At 43.7% G+C, this 19,992-nt stretch overlaps 1 protein-coding gene across 1 annotated transcript in view; it reads right to left on the reverse strand.

The window, feature by feature from the left end:
• Window positions 1–844: 844 nt before the first annotated feature.
• YWHAG (tyrosine 3-monooxygenase/tryptophan 5-monooxygenase activation protein gamma) overlaps window positions 845–19,992 on the reverse strand; it is a 28,458-nt gene continuing 9,310 nt past the window's right edge. Inside the window, exon 2 of the mRNA XM_027041983.2 lies at window positions 845–4,328. Coding sequence (XP_026897784.1) covers window positions 3,672–4,328 — 657 coding nt within the window. The 3' untranslated portion in view covers window positions 845–3,671. The remainder of the gene's footprint in view (window positions 4,329–19,992) is intronic.

Raw genomic sequence — 19,992 nt, forward strand, 5'->3', positions numbered from 1 at the left:
CATCCAGCACGTGGCAAAAACTCGGTCACACAAATTGTTATTCCTAAAATGTGAATTCTGATTACTCAAAAAGTTAAAACAACAACAACAAAAAACCCACAACCCTCCACCTCTTTCCTGGAGCAAACCCAACCTGACGAGGAAAGCCTTTGTCCTGGCATTCTTCCTTCCTACAAATATCCCTCCCCACAGTGATCAAGGCAGGACACACCCCACACACCCAGGGATGCAATTGTCATGATGGCCACACTCTGACAGCTGCCATCAGCCGACAGTGGGCTACTGAGAGCTCAGCCCACACCAACTAAGGCTGCTGGCCACCTCAGAGGGGCTAAAACCACAAGACAGTTTTACTTACCAACACCTTTAAGTGCAAAGAACCACCTCATCTAAGACTTCATGAGATCTCCAACAATACTGGGAAACTAATGGAGTTACCAAACCAGGCACGTGACCCAGTTTTCATTCACACCCACATCTTCCCCCCCCCCCCGCCCCAAAGCTCAGAAGTTCTGTAATTTGCCCGAGGCCCAGAAGGGAGCCAGACTCAAACTCAGGTCTGTGCTTCTCCCAAATGATACCCCCAGAAGGACCTTTAGAGATCTACTTGAACGTGCTCGTTCTTGTAAGAGAAACAACGGAGGCTCCAAAGGTGCTATGGTTTTTCAAGGTCAGCAAACCCGGTCTGACTCCTAGCTAGAGGTGCTTTCCAATAGTCTTGTCCCTTGCCCCCAGTCCAACTTCATTCTTTGAGCGGACAGGGGGACAGAGGCCCCCCGCCCCCGTCCAAGCAAACCTTCAAAGGCAAATTACACTCATTAAATAAAACTAAGTGGCACTGACATCAGATCTGTAAGTTTATTTGCTCAATGTACGACAGCTACATAATGACTCACATTCATGATATTCCATCACTGAGGAAAACTGCTAAGAATGGTCCGTGTGTGAAAGAATTCCTTAGAGAAACACGGAGTTGGAAAAATAATCACTGATTAGACCTTAAAAATAGTTCACTGCATAACATGACAAAAAAGCACAGAGGCTCATTCAGAGAACATCTTCATTGTTCTCCTACACTGTAATAGTTATAATTTCACCATGACAAACACCAGACATTAAGATTAAGCTAACACTGGTGTTTCTTTTGCTTCCCCCCCACCCTTAAAAACAAAATATATAACTGCATGTCACTATAGCAACATCCAAAACAGATCAATTTGTTACGATCACTATTTGGTAGAGCAAACTGTACCCCCAAAAGGAAAAATTAAATTAAAAAAACTTTAAAAAATTTGAAGACTTAATTTTTTTGTCATAGGAATACATAACACCTACAGTATAAGTTAATAAATTTCAAGCTACTGTATAGAAATACAACACTAGCATGCACAATATTGTATCAATAGAGTAATGGAGGAGTAATCATTTCACTGGAGAGACAGTATCAGAGGCAAGTGCATTTCTTTAAAAATAAAGAAAAGAAAAGAAACCATTCAAGCTGCTTAAATATCAAGTCTCCCATCCCCTCTTCATTTTTAGCCCTCGGGTATAATTTTATCTTGCATTATTCTAAAAAGCAGCCAGAGCCAAAGCTGAAATTTGAAAGAAAAAATAGGTTTTGTAATTCCAGTAAATCATTTCCAAATGCTACAAGAAAGGACACAACACTGCTCACTGGACATGAAGATAAGTTAAGGAAAAGCCCCACCTACCCCCTCCCCCCACCCCCAATCTTTTCCCATCCATGGCATTGACTTTAGGCCCCAGTGATGGCACAAAAGCTGTACAGCTCTCTTCTAGGAGTTTACTGCTAGGGTTCAGTTAATTGGGACTTCTGCTCTAGCGTATGGAGGGAACCTTCTAAGGAAAGTCACGCTGTATAAACTATGCGATGCCACAGAGCATCAATTCGTCGTACTTCTGGTCTTCACGGTCACCTGGATCCTGTCACACATATCCATTTCCTAACCGTAAGTTCAATTTTGGTAACAGCAAAAGCAACGGTCAGTGCTTCCTCAATTATTACTCATACCTCTCCTTGACTAAATAAAACAAAGAAACAGACAAAACAATTCTGGCGTCATTACCTGTCTCGGGAGTTCACACTGTTACTGATCTTCTAAAAAAGACTGAACACATACTCAACGGTTCGCGTTTTCAGACAGATTTTTTCCAAAATGAGAAATGAAGGACCGAAGGCTAACTGAGAACAAATTTGTGGAAAACAGCAAGGTTGTTTCCCTTCAATTCCAAATCATGCGTCGACCACGCGCGAGAGAAAAGGACTCTCCAGCTTCGATGCTTTCGTTAAAAAGAAAAAAATGTAGATATATAGAAAAAGTTTTGGTCAAATAGGAGTTATTTATTATCCGAGGATGATTTTAGTTCATCTTCCTACAACAATTACTCGGGGAAGGAGTGTTTTCGGGGAGGAAAAGACTGACATGCTTACGGAGGCTCCCGCCATTGGACAGAATGTGTATGACTAGAAGAGCTCTTCCTTCTGGATTTTTCTACCAGTAAGCTTCTAGCACCTGAATTTTCACACACTGCACCGCAGACTTTCTCAGGAGGACGGCCCAGCCTTTGCAGCCCCACAGCGTCTCCACCCCCTGGGCGCCGCCAGCAGAAGGTACAGTGGGGAGCACTCAAGTGAAGAGTGAAATGGCAGCATGATCCCTGAGGAAGGAGCTGTGGCAGCTTAAAAATCAGGAGTTCTCTGAAAATATCAACACAATAAATGACATACAGACCTGAATTTTCTCTATTTTTGTGGTGTGTAACGTTTCTATTAAAGCGAGTAATCCATTTTTGTGGCGGATTGAAGTTAAGAGGAAAGAAAGACAAAAATCCCACAGCCACCTGCCAAGCACCTATTAACCAAAACCTAAAGTAGCTCGGATTCTCCTCAGGCAAGCCTTTTTGGCCTAGGAGACAGGGAACAGCAACACCAACCTGGGTAAAGGCTGACTAAGGATGGAAAGCCAAAAGAACCAGCAAAGAAAAATGCACACTCGATGGCTTGATGTTACATATGGCTGTCATGTAGAAATACTGTAAACTGCAATTTAGTGTTAATACTGTCAACTAATCGGAGACTTCAGAAAACTGGCAAGGCCTAAAACCACAAGGATAAATATACCTTCTGTCCCAAGTCTGTCAGTTTGGGATTTAAACTATTCCCTGGCTGGTCGAGTGCACCCTGAAAAAAAACACAACAGAACAAAACGAAAATGCACGACTAAAAACAGATGAGCTAGGAAGTACCCAGAACTTAAGATTAAGAGCGTATGTACATACAAATCCTTACTGGAACCACAGAACTTCCTGAATGAGGGCCATTCCATTTTTCAGTTTTCTTTTGGACTCCAAACCCTACTCTGGCAATAAGTTAGACTCAAGACAGACAGCTCCACCTGCGTTCATCTACAGAACAGTCCGTATGCCAGTGTGAGGCTGCTATTCCAATACCAGCACAGCTAACCTGACTTTCCACTAGTGGTGTTTTGGCAAAAACGTCAAAGAGGCGATCAAAGACAGGACAGGTCGTGGGCTTCTCCCTGGGAAGGTCGTCCCTCCCTTCCCCTCCCCCACCCGACCCCCCACTCATGGGAAAAAAATAAAGACTGCGGTAGGAGCATCAGCGTGCGCTGCCAGTCCACCTGGGGGCCTTAGTTGTTGCCTTCTCCGCCGTCGTCATCTTGCTGGTCGCTCGTCCAGAGCGTTAGGTTGTCGCGGAGCAGCTGCATGATGAGAGTGGAGTCCTTGTAGGAGTCCTCGTTCAGAGTGTCGAGCTCGGCGATGGCGTCGTCGAAAGCGGTCTTGGCCAAGTGGCACGCCTGCTCCGGCGCATTCTGGATCTCGTAGTAGAAAACGGAGTAGTTAAGAGCCAGGCCTAATCGGATGGGGTGAGTAGGCTGCATGTGCTCCTTGCTGATCTCGTGGGCCTCACTGTAGGCCTTCTCGGAGGACTCCACGACAGTCGCCCTCTTCTCTCCAGTGGCCACTTCAGCCAGGTAGCGGTAATAGTCCCCTTTCATCTTCAGGTAGAACACTTTGCTCTCGTACTGGGTCTCACTGCAATTCTTGATCAGGTAGTTATCCAGCAGGCTCAGCACATCCTGACACACCGCTTCCAACTCCTTCTCGATCTTTTCGCGGTAAGCACGGACCATCTCTATCTTCTTCTCATTGCCATCTGCAGAGGTCTTCTGCTCAATGCTACTAATGACCCTCCAGGAAGAGCGGCGGGCCCCGACTACGTTCTTGTAGGCCACGGACAGGAGGTTTCTTTCTTCGTTGGACAGTGGCTCGTTCAGCTCTGTCACCTATTAGGAGGAGAGAACGAGGAGTCGTTATGGTCCAGATGATGGCAGTGGATTAATCCTATCTCTGTGCCACTAAAACACAAACAGACTCGTCGGCTGATTAAAGTGATTAACAGCCGAGAACTGAGGCCGTGTGGGTGTACGGAAGGGGATGGAGGCGGAATGAACAACAAAGAAGGAAAACACTGCTGCTCATCAGTGGTGCCTGAACCCCTGCTTCCTCCCCGGGAAAGGACACAGCCTTAGCACATAGCTGTTCCGAAGAACGATCAAGTCGAGCTCCTAGAGGACAAACCAAAATTTGATCTACGTTGCAAAAGGTCAACAGATCTCTCCTGTAACATTACATACCTACCTACCAAATCCCGGGGGTCGTTAAGCACAGGTGGCCAACCTACCTCAACAGATTTTTAGGAAATCAGACTGACCCTTTCCTTCTAACCTCGTCCTGTCTACTCATTTCCGTCCCTCTTCAGGGAGAATACTGTGAGTCAACTTCAAGTTGACATTTGAGAAATGAGAAGGCTTTTCTGCTCTTGTGTTAAGACCGTATGAATTACAAATCTCAGAAGGGAAATCAAAACCACCGGGGGCATGGGGCTGAGTCTGGCCATGGAGATACGTCAGCAACTGGGAGAACACGGACCTGTTGCTGTGTTCAGCCTAACGCTACGAGTAACACAAAAGAATGGAGAGATGAGCAAGGTATTTCTAAGCTGAGGTGGCCAATAGGAATTAATGCTTCTTTCCATGTGGGCATTTCGACAAGTTTCGATCTTCATCACCCCAAAGATTAATCACCCTGAGGAAGTTAAAGCAATGTCCCACCAATGATCTGTATTTTTAGGACTACCACACAACTGCTTAGAATAAGAAAGTCAGTAACACTGCACTGACTCAATTTATATTACCTGATGTCTGTCATATCAGAGCCAGACACCGCTGTCTGACAACATGTGAAATAGAAAATTTTACAAGGATAGGGCTTTTTATTCCTATCCAAAGGCACATTTTTTATTTGTCTGGCTATCCTATCTACACTGGTAGTTATACTAAGTCAATGGCTAAGCCACAACATCAGGAACCACGATTCATTCACTATTTCATAAAGTCTTACAGAGGACCAGACACCTCCCTTGTCCTGTCCTCTCCTACCTGTGGCTCCAGTCACGACACCTTAATTGCAACTAAACAAAACAAAAACTTCACACTTCTGCCCTTTGTTCTTCCCCTCCCTGAAATACTATACAAGTGTCAAGAATCCAAGTTAAGGGGCGCCTGGGTGGCTCAGTTGGTTAAGCATCCGACTTCGGCTTGGGTCACAATCTCACAGTTTGTGAGTCTGAGTCCCACATTGGGCTCTGTGCGGACAGCTTGGAACCTGGAGCCTGCTTCGGATTCTCTGTCTCCCTCTCTCTCTGCCCCTCCCCGGCTTGAGCTCTCTTTCTCAGAAATAAACATTAAAAAAAGTTAATATCCTCTATTCGTATCCTCTCTGAAACCTTCCCCATCTCTCCCTCCAACCCCAGTTAAAACTGGCCACTCTAGGGGCGCCTGGGTGGCTCAGTCAGTTAAGCGTCCGACTTCGGCTCAGGTCATGATCTCGCGGTCCGGTCCGTGAGTTCAAGCCCCACGTCAGGCTCTGTGCTGACTGCTCAAAGCCTGGAGCCTGTTTCAGATTCTGTGTCTCCCTCTCTCTGACCCTCCCCCGTTCATGCTCTGTCTCTCTCTGTCTCAAAAATAAATAAACGCTAAAAAAAAAAATTAAAAAAAAAAAAACAAAACAAAACTGGCCACTCTACATAGTGTTATATTACTTACAGATGTGAAGAGTGGGGGGAGGACATAATGCAAAATGATATACCAAAACTATTTTGAGGAGTTGGGATACCAAGAGACTTTTTCGTACGTGTGAATCATTCACATTCAGTCTGTATGGCACTTTTATAAACTGGGGAGGTGGGGAGGGTTATGCTTAGTGCAACTGGTTGTATAAATTAAACAGTATCTCTGAGGAGATAATTAAATCAGAACACAAACCAAATCATGCATATTAATTTACGGCAAGCAATTCATCCTTTGAAAGAATTAATCATGCTTTGCTCGCTAATTCCCACAATATCCGGCAAATGACGTATCTGCAAGTATTTCTTAAACTCATCAGCCGCTTTTCTTATGTTACCCTTTTGCTATGCATTATTGGTTCCCCATTATAATGCTGGAGAACAGGACCTTCCCCAGACATGGCCTACATGAGACACAGAGTGAGGAGACAGGGTTTTTGTGCAGAAGGAAATCAGGACACAGGTGCTTTCTGTTCCATGACCTCTGACCCCCATGCCCCTGTGGAAACTCCACTTCTTCAGAATAAGGCGGCGTGTATCATCTCACGTCCAATTCTTTATATGTTCTAGGCTCTGGAGACACTATTCTCAGCCCACAGACCACACTGTCACTCCTGATGATTTGAGGCGTATTCAGATAACCCAGAAGACTGGGGTTTTCCCAGGCCCACCATTTCACTAAGTGACCTTGGGTGCAAGCATTTCATCCTCCTGGCATCTCATTTTCTTATCCGTTAAAATAAGAGTTCTGCCTCTTTCATAAAATTACTATTAAGAGTGTATCAGATGAGGGGCGACTGGGTGGCTCGGTCAGTTGAGTGTCTGACTTGGTTTCCACTCAGGTCATGCTCTCATGGGTCACTGCATCGAGCCCTGCATCAGGCTCTGTGCTGGCAGCATGGAGACTGCTTGGGATTCACTCTACCCCCACCTCTCTCTCAAAATAAATAAAACATTAAAAAAATTTTTTTAATTTTTTTCAAAATTAAAAAAGCGTATCAGATGAACGGTAAAGTGCTCTTGACTCAATAAAGTGACAAAGAGGTGAGCAATTACTTTTGAGAATGCCTTGAATAGTTTTCCATTTTAATTCTCAGCATCAGAAGGCTCTAAATTTCTTACATAACAATCTGCTAGCTTACATCCCTGTATCAAGTATCGCTTCTCCATTTCATCCTGTTCTCTGTTCAAAGCTGAAATTTCTGTAGCTACCTTACATCACTTCCTTTCCAGAAACTTTAACATCATATAGCCCGAAAAAAAACAAAAACAAAAACCTCCCCAGACTGGCTTTCAAACAGGCAGAGGCCTCTGTAAGCCTCAGCCACGCAAACCATAGGACTCCAGCCTATATTCACTGGACACTCGCCTCTAGTGCAACCTGATAACTGTCTCTGATGCAAAAAGAAGCCAGAGTGCCTAAGGCCATTGAGATCGAGTTCTGGCCTTTCCCCTAAATCATGCTGTCCTTATTTCTAGAGCCGGCAACTATTTAAAGCTCAAATGACCTCACCAGTACCCTATACTGTTAGGTCTCCTGCTGCAAATGCAGTAGGGCTGCAGAGCCCACGGGCAGAAATGTGCTTATGTCAAGACGGCACGGTTGCCCCAGACGGGCACACGGAGATTATGAAACGGCAGTATCGCCTTTAGATATAGTAACTCGATCACATTTGGAACATACCCAGATGTTCTCTGCCACTGAAGAACTAAGTGAGAGGGAAAAACCTTGACTCTTAAAAAGTCTGCTCAAAGGAAAGATGAGGTTCCTCTAGGAGCCTTAAGCAAGCACTTCAAAAACTCCTTAAGATCAAAATGACTTGTGTGAGAATTAACCTGTGATTTTTACGTTCAAACAAGAGATCCCAAACAGGCTAGTTTTAGGAGTCAAGAGAACTTTTGAAAAGGGGAGAAAAAAAATTATTCTCATAGTGTCCAAAAAAAGGTTTAACCAAGATAGAAGGAGAGTGTTCGATGTGGGAAGATGAGAGAGATGTATCATCTGGGAAGGGAGAGACTTATTTTTCAAAAGCAGTCACTGAATTGTTTCTACGAATGCAACACATTTAAATATGGTCCCCAAAATATACTGTCACGGCAGCTGGAAAATGTAGAAAGTCTGTATTCTCTGATGTGTCACATGTTCCGCTTAAAAACAAAATGAAACTTTCCGTCTTTTCAACTCCTAGGATACTAGTCCAAGTTCAAATTTCTTTCAGTGAGTTCAAGATAAACAGAGAAGTAAAAAGACCCAGAAAATCTGATATTCTCAGACAGGTTAAGAACTAGAACTCCCCAAATCCCATCTGCTAAGGGATCAGATATTAATTAGTGTCAACTGTTCTCCCCTAAGAGTTGATGCAGAGACTTTTCAACCAAAGATCAGCAACTCTCAAGATTCTTGGAAAGCTATTTAGAGGACTTTCTGACCCCAAGATTCAGAGCACTGAGTCATTTACAATTTCCTCAACTTCTCTATCAAGGACCTTAAATCGTAATGAACACAACTTCAAATGTTTAATCTTCTTAAATAAGAAAAAACTTGAATCAGGCTTACTTTATTTAAAATCTATTTCTATTGGGGCACCCGGGTGGCTCAGCTGGTTGAGTGTCTGGCTTCCACTCAGGTCATGATCTCATGGTTTGTGGGTTCGAGCCCTAGATCAGGCTCTGTGCTGATACCTCAGAGCCTAGAGCTTGCTTTGGATTCTGTGTCTGTCTCCCTCTCTCTCTGCCTCTCCCCTGCTTGTGCTCTCAAAAAATGGACAAATAAACATTAAAAAATATATAAATAAATAATATCTATTCCTATCTTGCAGAAGCTTACGAAGAAGTTACAAAACAACAGTTATGGTGGTGACCACAAAACATCTTGATTTAAGAAAGCTGAAAATCTCCAGAAAGAACTGAGTTCACATCCCCAAAAAATAAGACAGAAGGGATGAACAGGTGGAAAAAAGGATGTTTAGGACATGAAACTATTCTGTATGATACCCTACTGGCGAGTACATGTCATTACACACTCGTCAAAATCCATAGAACATGTATCACTGAGAATAAACCCTAATGTAAACAAATCATGGACGGTAGGTCTAGGCCCACTGACTCTAACAGACCAGTCAAAAGACACTGACAGCACAGGGCATTGTGCAGGCAGGCGGTGGCAGGGCAGGTAGGGGGCACATGGGAACTCTGTGCTTTCCACTCAATTTCGCTGTGAACCTGAAACTGCTCTTAAAAAAAAAAAAAAAGAAAAAGTCTATTAAAGAAAAGTAGAAAAAAGAGGGCTAGCAGACACTAGGTATAACATTTGGCCCCGTCTTCCATTTTTTAGGGCCCTCAGGTGTGGAGTACTAACCACCCAGAAGGGCCAAGAAGAAATGAAAAAGATAAACACAGTGACTGCTGTATAGGAACATCCTATGCCAAAAACAGAAAAAACAAGGTGACAACGTGCAGGATGGGCATCAGCGTCCATGTAACGGACACAGTATCTATATGCTGTACAGACAGAAGAATAAACCATTGGAAAGAAACACTTTCAAGTGTTCTGCTTGAATACAGAACGAATCCTGTATTCTAGAGATGACCAGTCTACTAAATAACTACAAAAACTTTACAAAATAACCTGAAGCTATGTCTCGCCTGAGTAAAACGCCTTTAAACTTGAAAAACTTGAATTACAGTCTGCGTGGAAGAGTTAACTGGAGACTGCTATCTTTAGAAAGGTCTGCTGGCAAAGCTGACCCCTGGCTGGCATCTGAGAACTTGAATTTTGGAAGGGTTCCCATCATTCCCAGATAAGAATGGCTCCCTGTCCCTAAACTGTTTGCGCAAACAATGTGGTTCATGGTAAACACCTGTTTTCCTTCTAGGAGTCTTCATTTTTGGTATGTGCTAGGCAGGAAGTACTATGTGAATAGTCCCAGTAAAACCCGTGGTCACTAAATCTCTTATGAAACTCCTTGGCAGACACCATTTCACACACACACCCTACGTAGGAGTCCCTAGCAGGAGTCCCCGGGGGGAGAGGATTCTCGCTTGGGCCTGGTTTACTCTTTGCCCGAGGCACCTTTTTTCTTTGCTGATTTCGCTCAGTATGGCTTCACCGTAATAAATCAACAGCCCTGAGCACAACTGTATGCACATCCCAGGGGGTGGGGGGTAGTCTTGGAGACCACCAGTACACTCATTCTGGAAAACTTGATAGAATGTGTCCTGTAAGGTCTGATGACAAGGAAAATGTACTGAAAAGCCATGCCATCAGATAATCCACCAGACATTTGTTGAGCATCTATCTAGCACGTGTCCCACGCCACCACTCTGTGAAGACAGAAAACAGACATCCTGGAGGGGGCACACACTTATTCACTTTAGGTCACCAGCCACACAGGTGGATCTTCTGAGAGTAGCACGCTACCTGGGCAGTTTAGAGGAAATCTTAATTAGAAAATAACATCAGCTGGGCTTTAAAAAAAAAAAAACAAAAAACCCGGCAGCAACCATCCTGGATAAACACTGTGCGGAAGGGAAACATTTCAGGAAGAGGAACATCCTACAAACAGTCATGTAACTTCATATTCATCAGGGCCAACTGCAAGGTCTCACAGGTGACAGGAGAGCTGGCCAAGCACCGGGGCTTTTCTGACAGCCACCAAGTCCTGAGTTTTTTTCACAACCACTCTACAGAGGCGACATTACACTTACTTCACGGGTGTGAGGCAGAGATACGAAATGATTTTTCCCCCAAAGCACACCACGAACACACAGCAGAGATGGGACATAAACGTGGGCCCTGTGGCTTCAAGCCCTGTGTTCTTTCTCTGACGATATAAACGTTGCTGACACATCACAGAGAAAGGGCTGATTTCTCTAACACAGACCTAAAAAAGAATTTCAGACCAACCAGCAATAGCAAAAGGAGTAAAAGGAACGGACAGTTGAAAGAAAGGGAAACACAAGCAGAGCACCCAAACCTCATCCATTACAAATGTTCATTTTTTCTCTGATCAGACGGGCAATATCTCAAGTCAGACGACTTATGAAGGTGATGGCGTGGGTAAAGCACTCGCTTACAGTGGGAAACTATAAACGGGCAAGACCTTTATTGGAGGGCAATCTGGAAAGGACTATCAAAATTACAACTGCTCAACAACCTTTTGACTCTGCAATCCCCACCCCCCTTTTCAAAGTAAGCTCTATGCCCGACGTGGGGCTTGAACTCACAACCCCAAAATCAAGAGTTGCGTGCTCTACCAAATGAACCAGCCAGGCGACCCTCTGCAATTCCCTTGCTTGAAAGGGAGTCACTGCATTATTGCTAACAGCTGAAGCCTGGAGCCACCTAAATGGTCTTCGGTAAGAGGCTAGTTATTAGATTAGGACACATCCATACAGTGGAATTCTTAAGACAGCCAATCAAAAAGTATTTGTGTAAGGGTGCCTGGGTGGCTCGGTTGGTTAAGCGGCCAACTTCAGCTCAGGTCATGATCTCGCGGTTCAGGAGTTCGTGCCCCACATCAGGCTCTATACTAACAGCTCAGAGCCTGGAGCCCACTTCAGATTCTGTGTCTTCCTCCCTTTCTCTCTCAAAAATTTAAAAAAAAAAGTATCTGCGTATTCTCAGTGTACTTTCTAGAAAGGTCTGAAAACAGAGTGGCTGGGAGGCAGTCAAGATTGAGAAGGTTGAATTTTGACCTGTTACGGTATACCCAAACAAACCCGCTCCACAATTTACCCTGTTAATCAGATCTACAATTAAAGTTTAAAGCCAATTTTGAAAAACGAGTTAAAAAAAAAAAAAGCTGAAGCCAGTAATTTTATATAGTTTATTGATATAAATGATTGTACATCTGCTGGTTAGTGCTCACTACCCCACCCCTACCAAGAACAACTTTTTTCCATTCATTTTAGTTGTATAAAAATCTTTCACTGTATCTTTATACAGATTAGGACCAGTATATAGTATATATACCATAGATTTCAGCCCTGTCATTAAACCAATTATTACTTCGTATATTTTCCCATTTTATTCCCTACATAATCTTTGTTAAATCCAACACTTTTTTGAATTTTTAAAAAAATATTTTAATGTTTATTTTATTTTTGAGAGAGAGAAAGAGAGAGGGAGACACAGAATCTGAAGCAGGCTCCAGGCTCCGAGCTGTCAGCACAGAGCCCGACGCGGGGCTTGAACTCACAAACCATGAGATCATGACCTGAGCTGAAGTCAGACGCTTAACTGACTGAGCCACCCAGGTGCCCCTATTCCCTACATAATCTTCTGGTTTCCAAGTATCACTCTCTTTCCCGTAGTTATATTTCTTATACTTGTAATCACATCTTCCTGCATGCACAAGGGCAATGTTACTATCGCTGATCATGGGCATCTTTGTTTGGTTTTGAATTTAATGGAATACTTCCAGTGTTTCATTCTTAAATACTGACTTTCGCTTTAAATGAGATTTCTCTACCATGTTGAGAAAGTATCCATCTATTCCGTATCTTTCTAAGTAACTTTCGTCATATTAGAAATGGGTTCTTTACCAAATTGTAACTTCTATTTTGGTCCTCCAGATAACGCTTTATGATTTAGTACTGTTATTCCCATTTTATTTATTTATTTATTTTTTATTTTTTTTAATTTTTTTTTATAACGTTTATTTATTTTTGAGACAGAGAGAGACACAGCATGAATGGGGGAGGGGCAGAGAGAGAGGGAGACACAGAATTGGAAGCAGGCTCCAGGCTCTGAGCCATCAGCCCAGAGCCCGACACGGGGCTCGAACTCGCGGACCGCGAGATCGTGACCTGAGCTGAAGTCGGACGCTTAACCGACTGAGCCACCCAGGCGCCCCTGTTATTCCCATTTTAAAGTTAGGAACATTAAGGCTCAGAGCCCCAGAATGGAACCCATACCTAATGGCTCAAAATCCTATATGCCTTCCACTATAGGCCTAGTTCTTAACCAAGGAGGGGGAAGCTTTTTTAAAGTATCTCCCTACGCAGCCCTAACCCTTGAAGACTCAGTAGTGAGTGGAATCCATACTTCTGTTTCTCCAGGTTAAGAACTGCAGCACAACGTTCCTCAAAATGTGGAGTTACCACGTGACTCAGCAATTCCACCCTTTGGTAAGTACAGAGGAGAGTACTGACAACGTAACGTCCACACAAAAACTTGTCAACAAATGTTCACAGCAGCACTAGTCAAAACAGCCCCAAAATGGAAACAATCTGTCAGCTGGTGAGCAGACAAAATTAAATGCAGTATTATCCAAACAACAGAGGAGGGACACAGGCTACAACATGGGGGACACTGGAAATGCTATGCCGAACGAAAAAGCCCCTCACAAGACCACATACTGTAGGTTTCCAGTTTTAGGAAATGTCCCAAATAGGCAAATCTCTAGAAACACAGACTGGTGGTAGCTTAGGGCTCAGGGGTTTTGAGGGCAGGGGAGTAGGGAGTGACTCCCAATGGGTACAGGGTTTCTTTGTGGGGAATGACAATATTTATTCCAGGACTCAGACACTGGTGCCAGTTACACAACCCTGAACATGCTAAAAACCACTGAGAGGTGTCTGGGTGGCTCAGTCAGTTAAGCGTCTGACTTTGGCTCAGGTCATGATCTCGTGGTTCCTGAGTTCGAGCCCCAAGTCGGGCTCTGTGCTGACAGCTCAGAGCCTGGAACCTGCTTCGGATTCTGTGTCTCCTCTCTCTCTCTGCTCTCCCCTGCTCGTGCTTTTGGCGCTCTCTCTCTCTCAAAATTAAACATTAAAAAAGAAAAAAATCACTGAATTGTACATTTTCAATGGGTGACTGGTAGGTGGATTTTACCTCAATAAAGCTATAAAAATAAAACTGCTGCACTGTATCATAGTCTACACAGCACTTTCACACATACCAGCAATTAAACATTAACTCACATGTTTGAGGAGTTCAGAATTCCAGATACTTCGTGCTTCATAATACATGGGCTTATACAAAGAAAAGTAACTATAACAGAGCACAAACCTTGTGTTTTTAATTCTCCTCAAAATGAGAACAAGAGTACTATGTTATGTTTATTGCTCACGCGTACTTACATAAACCTGAAAAGGGCTAAGAAATTTACATTCCCTACCACAGGTTATTTTTCCATTATGATAATAAGCATCCAATCCTGCCATTAGGGGAGGGAAATGCCAAGGAGAGAAACATACTAAGATTACTTAACTTCCCGAAATACAGACAATCCACACAAATAGCAAACCAGAGCTCCCTTCCCTCTTACAGACCGAGTGAATGTCTTCTACCCTCTACCTGCATGCTTTCCGGAAGAACTCAGCCTAAACCCACCTTTAGAGATTCACTTCATGTTAAAACCTAGTTCATCTCCCTACAACTGCCACGGGCTAGCCTTAAGAATTTTATCTTTTGGGGCCAGAATCAATTCCTCATACAGATGAAGAGAGCCCTCCTATCTCTGGATCTCGCCTGCTTACTATTTTCTATGATCTGGATACAATTCCCCTGCCCATCCGGACTCTCTTCCCCCAAAGAGGCTCCCTGGTCACTGCCCTTCAGCCTGCTACTTAGAATACAAGACTGCAAGAGGGCGCCTGGGTGGCGCAGTCGGTTAAGCGTCCGACTTCAGCCAGGTCACGATCTCGCGGTCCGTGAGTTCGAGCCCCGCGTCGGGCTCTGGGCTGATGGCTCAGAGCCTGGAGCCTGTTTCCGATTCTGTGTCTTCCTCTCTCTCTGCCCCTCCCCCGTTCATGCTCTGTCTCTCTCTGTCCCAAAAATAAATAAACGTTGAAAAAAAAAAAAAAAAGAATACAAGACTGCAAGCTTCAGCAAACAAATGAGCTAATATTTATAACTGCTGCTTTTATGACAGATCTGTGTTTTGGTGGGAAAGGGGGAATTCCCCCAGCTGAAAATGAAACAAACTGGCGTGTATGAAAGTGCTGTATAAACTATGGTACAGCACAGCAGTTTCTTGAAAACCACTCTACTGAGATATTACCTATCGGGCAAAGGCCAGGGATGCTATTGCCACACAATATACAGGACAGCCATCCTACAGGAGCTAAGAACAATACAATCCAAATATCGATGTAGAAAAACCCTGCACCAAGTTACCGACACTCGGGTCATGATATTCACATTCTTCCTCATACCACACACTTCTTGCTCTCATGCTTTTCCAACCACCTAAACACACTTCCAGAACCCATAAAGAAAAATTATATATCCATCAGGTCCTAATTCAAATACTACATACACTTCTTGAAAAATTCTCAGGCAGCTCTAATCACTGCTTATTCTGTGTAACTTTTACCTTCCACCTTTTATACTGGGTTTTTTGGGGGTTTTTTTTTGTGTTTTTTTGGTAAATTTTTTTTAATTTATTTTTGAGGGCAGGGGAACACAGAGAGGAAGACAGAGAATTCCAAGCAGGCTCCGTGCTGCCGGTGCAGAGTCCAACACGGGGCTCAAACTCACGAGCTGTGAGATCATGACCCGAGTGGAAATCAAGAGTCAGACACTCAATCGACTAAGCCACCCAGGCGCCCCAACATGCTGCCGATTCCTAACACTTTGTACCGTTAACTGTATACCTTTCCTTTCCCCAAGAAGACTGAAGTCCTTAAGGGGCAGGTACCACCTTGCACTCACCAATGAATCACCATGTTACCTAACAGTCACTTCTGAATGTGTAAGTGACGTGAATTTACACATGATGTATCAAGCCCAGACTGTTTGCAAAAGTGGCAATAATATTTCTTCCCAACCCTGTACACATCTTCCTTTTCACTATGATTTTGTAGCTCCTCCTATGAAGAAATGGAATATAGTTCTCCACCCCATAGGCTGCACTCGGTCATGTGACTTACATTAACTAGTGGAATATTATCGAGTATAAGGCAAGCAAAGGCCTAAAAAGTGCTCGAGAGTCAGGAAGGGCTTGCTGCTAGGAAACTTCCACGGCCACTGTAGTTTCATCTAGCCAAACTGAGGCTGGCCTAAACCAAAAATACTTGGCCAACCAACAGAATCATGAGAAGAAAGAAATCTTTGTTTGGGGTAATTTGATATCAACAAAAACTAACTTATATACTTGTTTTAATATTATCTTGCAGTGTTAAATTCTGCTTAAATTAACTTCTGAAAATCAATCAAACTGAATTCCTACTGCGATCTCAATCAACACCCTAGGTCTCTTTGCCCCCAACAGGTGCTATTGTTAAGTGCCATCCGCACCACATGGAATAATGAAAAGCTGAATTTGGGGGCCAAAATACAAGACTTTAAGCAAAAAAAATAAGGCCATTACCCTAGATTCCACCCACTGCTCCAGTCTGATCTCACTTTCTAACAACTAGGACATTTGTCAAAACTTTGCTGTGTAACCCCACATAGGAGGAAAAACACCTGACCTGAATGTCTTGAAAAAATTCAGGTATACATATTCCAGTGTTCCCTTGGCTGGTAGTCAAATAACCCTTTTCTAAAAAGTAATTCAATCAAAATTAGTTAAAAATTAAACAGCTTCTTCTACAAACCCATACTGACTTTCTTTTATAATAAGTTCCACTTTTGGGCCTTTTCTTTGCTTCTACAACTTCTCCCAGAATCAACATCACGTTCACTTCCGTTGGGATTGTTCACTTATGTCCATATCTCTTGTTCCACCTCCATTATCCAAGAATATTCCCCCAAATCCATTATGAACAATAGTTCAGCTATCTCATCAAATTTGACAACTTCTCACCCAAGCTACACCCTTGACCTCTTTGTTCAGAATCACTCACTTTATTTTTTAAGTTTTTACAAGTTTGCTTATTTATTTTGAGAATAAGAGCACAAGTGGGAGAGGGAGAGCCAGAATACCAAGCAGGCTCCATGATGTCAGCATGGGGCCTGATGCAGGGCTCAATCCCATGAACCATGAGATCATGACCTGAGCCGAAATCAAGAGTGGGACACTCAACTGACTGAGCCACCCAGGCACTCCAGAATCACTCGCTTTTTTTTTTAAAGTTTATTTTACTTGTTTTGAGAGAGACAGTGCAAGCCAGGGAGGGGCAAAGAGAGAGGGAGAGAGAAAATTCCAAGCAGGTTCCATAATACCAATGCAGAGCCTGATGTGGGGCTCGAACTCACGAACCATGAGATCATGACCTGAGCTGAAACCAAGAGTCAGATGTTTAACTGACTGAGCCACCCAGGCGACCCCCAGAGAAATCACTCACTTTTAAAATCAAACTCTTACAACCTCCAGTAATACCAGTCCTCACTCCCACCGTGCTCTTGAATCCCATCCTTTCTCTTCCCCTTCAGACTTTACTCCTTTCTTCTAAGATTCACCAATTCAATTGTTTTTGTTTAAATATAAACTTTCCTGTGCCTTGTCCTTCTGTTCTACGAGCTCTAAAGCATCCAAATGCGCAATCAGTCCAACCACTCAGCCTTTTTTATTCTTCCACCCAAAACTGAAGCGAGTAAAGACAGGGAGGGAGACTGAGACAGACACCAAGAGAAGACCAGCCGCTGCGCATTAGGGTTTTTCTGACCCTCTGCACTCACTGCCTAGCGATCCTTGCTTACCACTGCCTCTTTGTAGAGGAAAGCGACCACTAGGTAAGCAGATTCCAAGGCCTTTTCTTGGCAAACAACTTCTATCGTTGCCTCCTCCCTATGCGCCAACTAAGTGTTTCTTCCCTCTATGTGCCCAGTGGTCAGTCATTCTCTCCCCTGTATGTTCCCTCCTCCTCTCCTGCTCTTTCCCATTAACATATAACCCAAGTTTAGGGTGAAAATAAGTGATGCCTTTTAATCTCATTTTTTTTCCATCTCTTTATTTCCTACAAAATCAAACTTCTGAAAGTTCAGTCTAGGGGTGCCTGGGTGGCTCAGGCGGTTAAGCGTCCGACTTCGGCTCAGGTCATGATCTCACAGTTTGTGAGTTTGAGCCCTGCGTTGGGGTTGTGCTGAGTGCTCATAGCCTGGAGACTGTTTCAGATTCTGTGTCTCATTCTCTCTGCTCCTCCCTGACTTGTGCTCTATCTCTTAAAAAATAAATAAATGTAAAAACAAATTTTTTTAATGAAAAAAAAGAAAGTCTATACTTCCTAGCATTTCCTTTCATTCACTCCCCACCTCACCACCCCTGTACCCATCTAATAAAATGCCATTAACTATCCTTCCCATTTCATATCCCCAACCAATGTTCCCTTAAGTCAACTTAAATTTTTATTCATAAAGGAACCCAACACTGCCGACCACTCCCCCTTTCTTGACACTCTCTTCCCTTTGTTAGCATTCTTTCCTGGTTTTCTGCCTTCATCACTACCAACTCAGCTTCCTCATTCTGGTAACCATAGAAGTGCTATTCCCCAGGGTTACATGTTTTGACTCCAACTCTCTGCTTTCCCTAGGTGACCTTACTACGCCTGGTTTTAACCACCATGGATATATAGTGACCCCCACTGGAATGGCAGTTCTAGGAGGGGAATGGGACACGTGTTCTCCAGCTCTTGGACCAGAACGTAGTCTATAGTTGGTCCTAAAAAAATATGTTTACTTGGGGTACCTGGGTGGCTCAGTAGGTTAAGAGTCCAGCTCTTGGTTTCAGCTCAGGTCATGATCTCAGTTTGTGGGATTGAGCCCCAAGTCCAGCTCTGCAGAGCCTGCCTGGAATCCTCTCTCCCTCTCTCTCTGCCCCTCCCCTGCTCATTCTCTCTCAAAATAAATAAAAATATTTAACATCTAAAAATACACACACACACACACACACACACACACACGCTTACGCTCTGCCAGGCACTACTCTAAGTGCTCCTCATGTACTATCTTGTAGCCATTATCTTTTATCTACTTCCACTTAAATGCTTCCCCAAACTCTGCAGGACAGCTGCATTCCTCTTCTCCATCATTTTTCCTTCTTCCTCTTTCTTATTCTATCTCTGACCATCAAGTTGTCTCTGATCTACCCTCACTATCCTTGTCCAGGTGCTCCTCCTTCAAACTAGACCCCTTGTAATACTCTAATTAGTCTCCCTCCCTTTGTCTCACTGTCCTTGAGTTTCCAAATCTCTCCAGGCCAAAAATCAGATCACGATCCTCCTCTGCCTAGAATCCTTCCATGACTCTCCAGAGCTTAGAGAAAGAACTCAAACTCCACAAGGCCCTTCAATAAACTGGTTCCAACTTACCTCTTTGGACTCCTTTGCTAATATTCTCTCAAATGCACAGTACTGCAGCAACCAACAGTGAATAAATGAATCCCGCACCACACTCTGCTCTTCTGAACCTACACATGCTATTCCCTCTCCCAGGACAGTCCTTCCTCTACATGTTCCCCCCTCCCTTGCAGTCCCCCAAGGGACTATGCCAGCATCACTTCTTTAGGAAAGAGCCACTGAAGTCCAGTGTGACTTCAGTGCCCTGTTACTCTATTACGCCGTTACTATACCTGTTTGAAGTTTACCATATTATTTTCCTTTCCTCAATAAACGGATCCTGTCCCAAAAATCTCAAGTTTTAACTGCAGGACCTTCAGATGGCATAAAATAAACAGAACGGCAGCATATCCGTCTAAATTACTGCTAACATCATTAGATTGGTCTGCTCCATACTTCTGAGCATGGATTCAAAGCCAGGCTGTCTGGGCTCAGACAGCTATTACATATGCTGACTATCTACCCGCCCATGCATCCCCACACTCAGCAGGACACTGACCTTAAGGCAAAAAGGATTTTTAAAAAATGCCTGGCAAGTAACAAGGCGAAATAAAAGCAAAACGTGTTTACTTGCATCATCCTCTGCAAGTTCA

The sequence above is a fragment of the Acinonyx jubatus genome, chromosome E3 (assembly GCF_027475565.1).
Source record: "Acinonyx jubatus isolate Ajub_Pintada_27869175 chromosome E3, VMU_Ajub_asm_v1.0, whole genome shotgun sequence".
Taxonomy (NCBI): Eukaryota; Metazoa; Chordata; class Mammalia; order Carnivora; family Felidae; genus Acinonyx; species Acinonyx jubatus.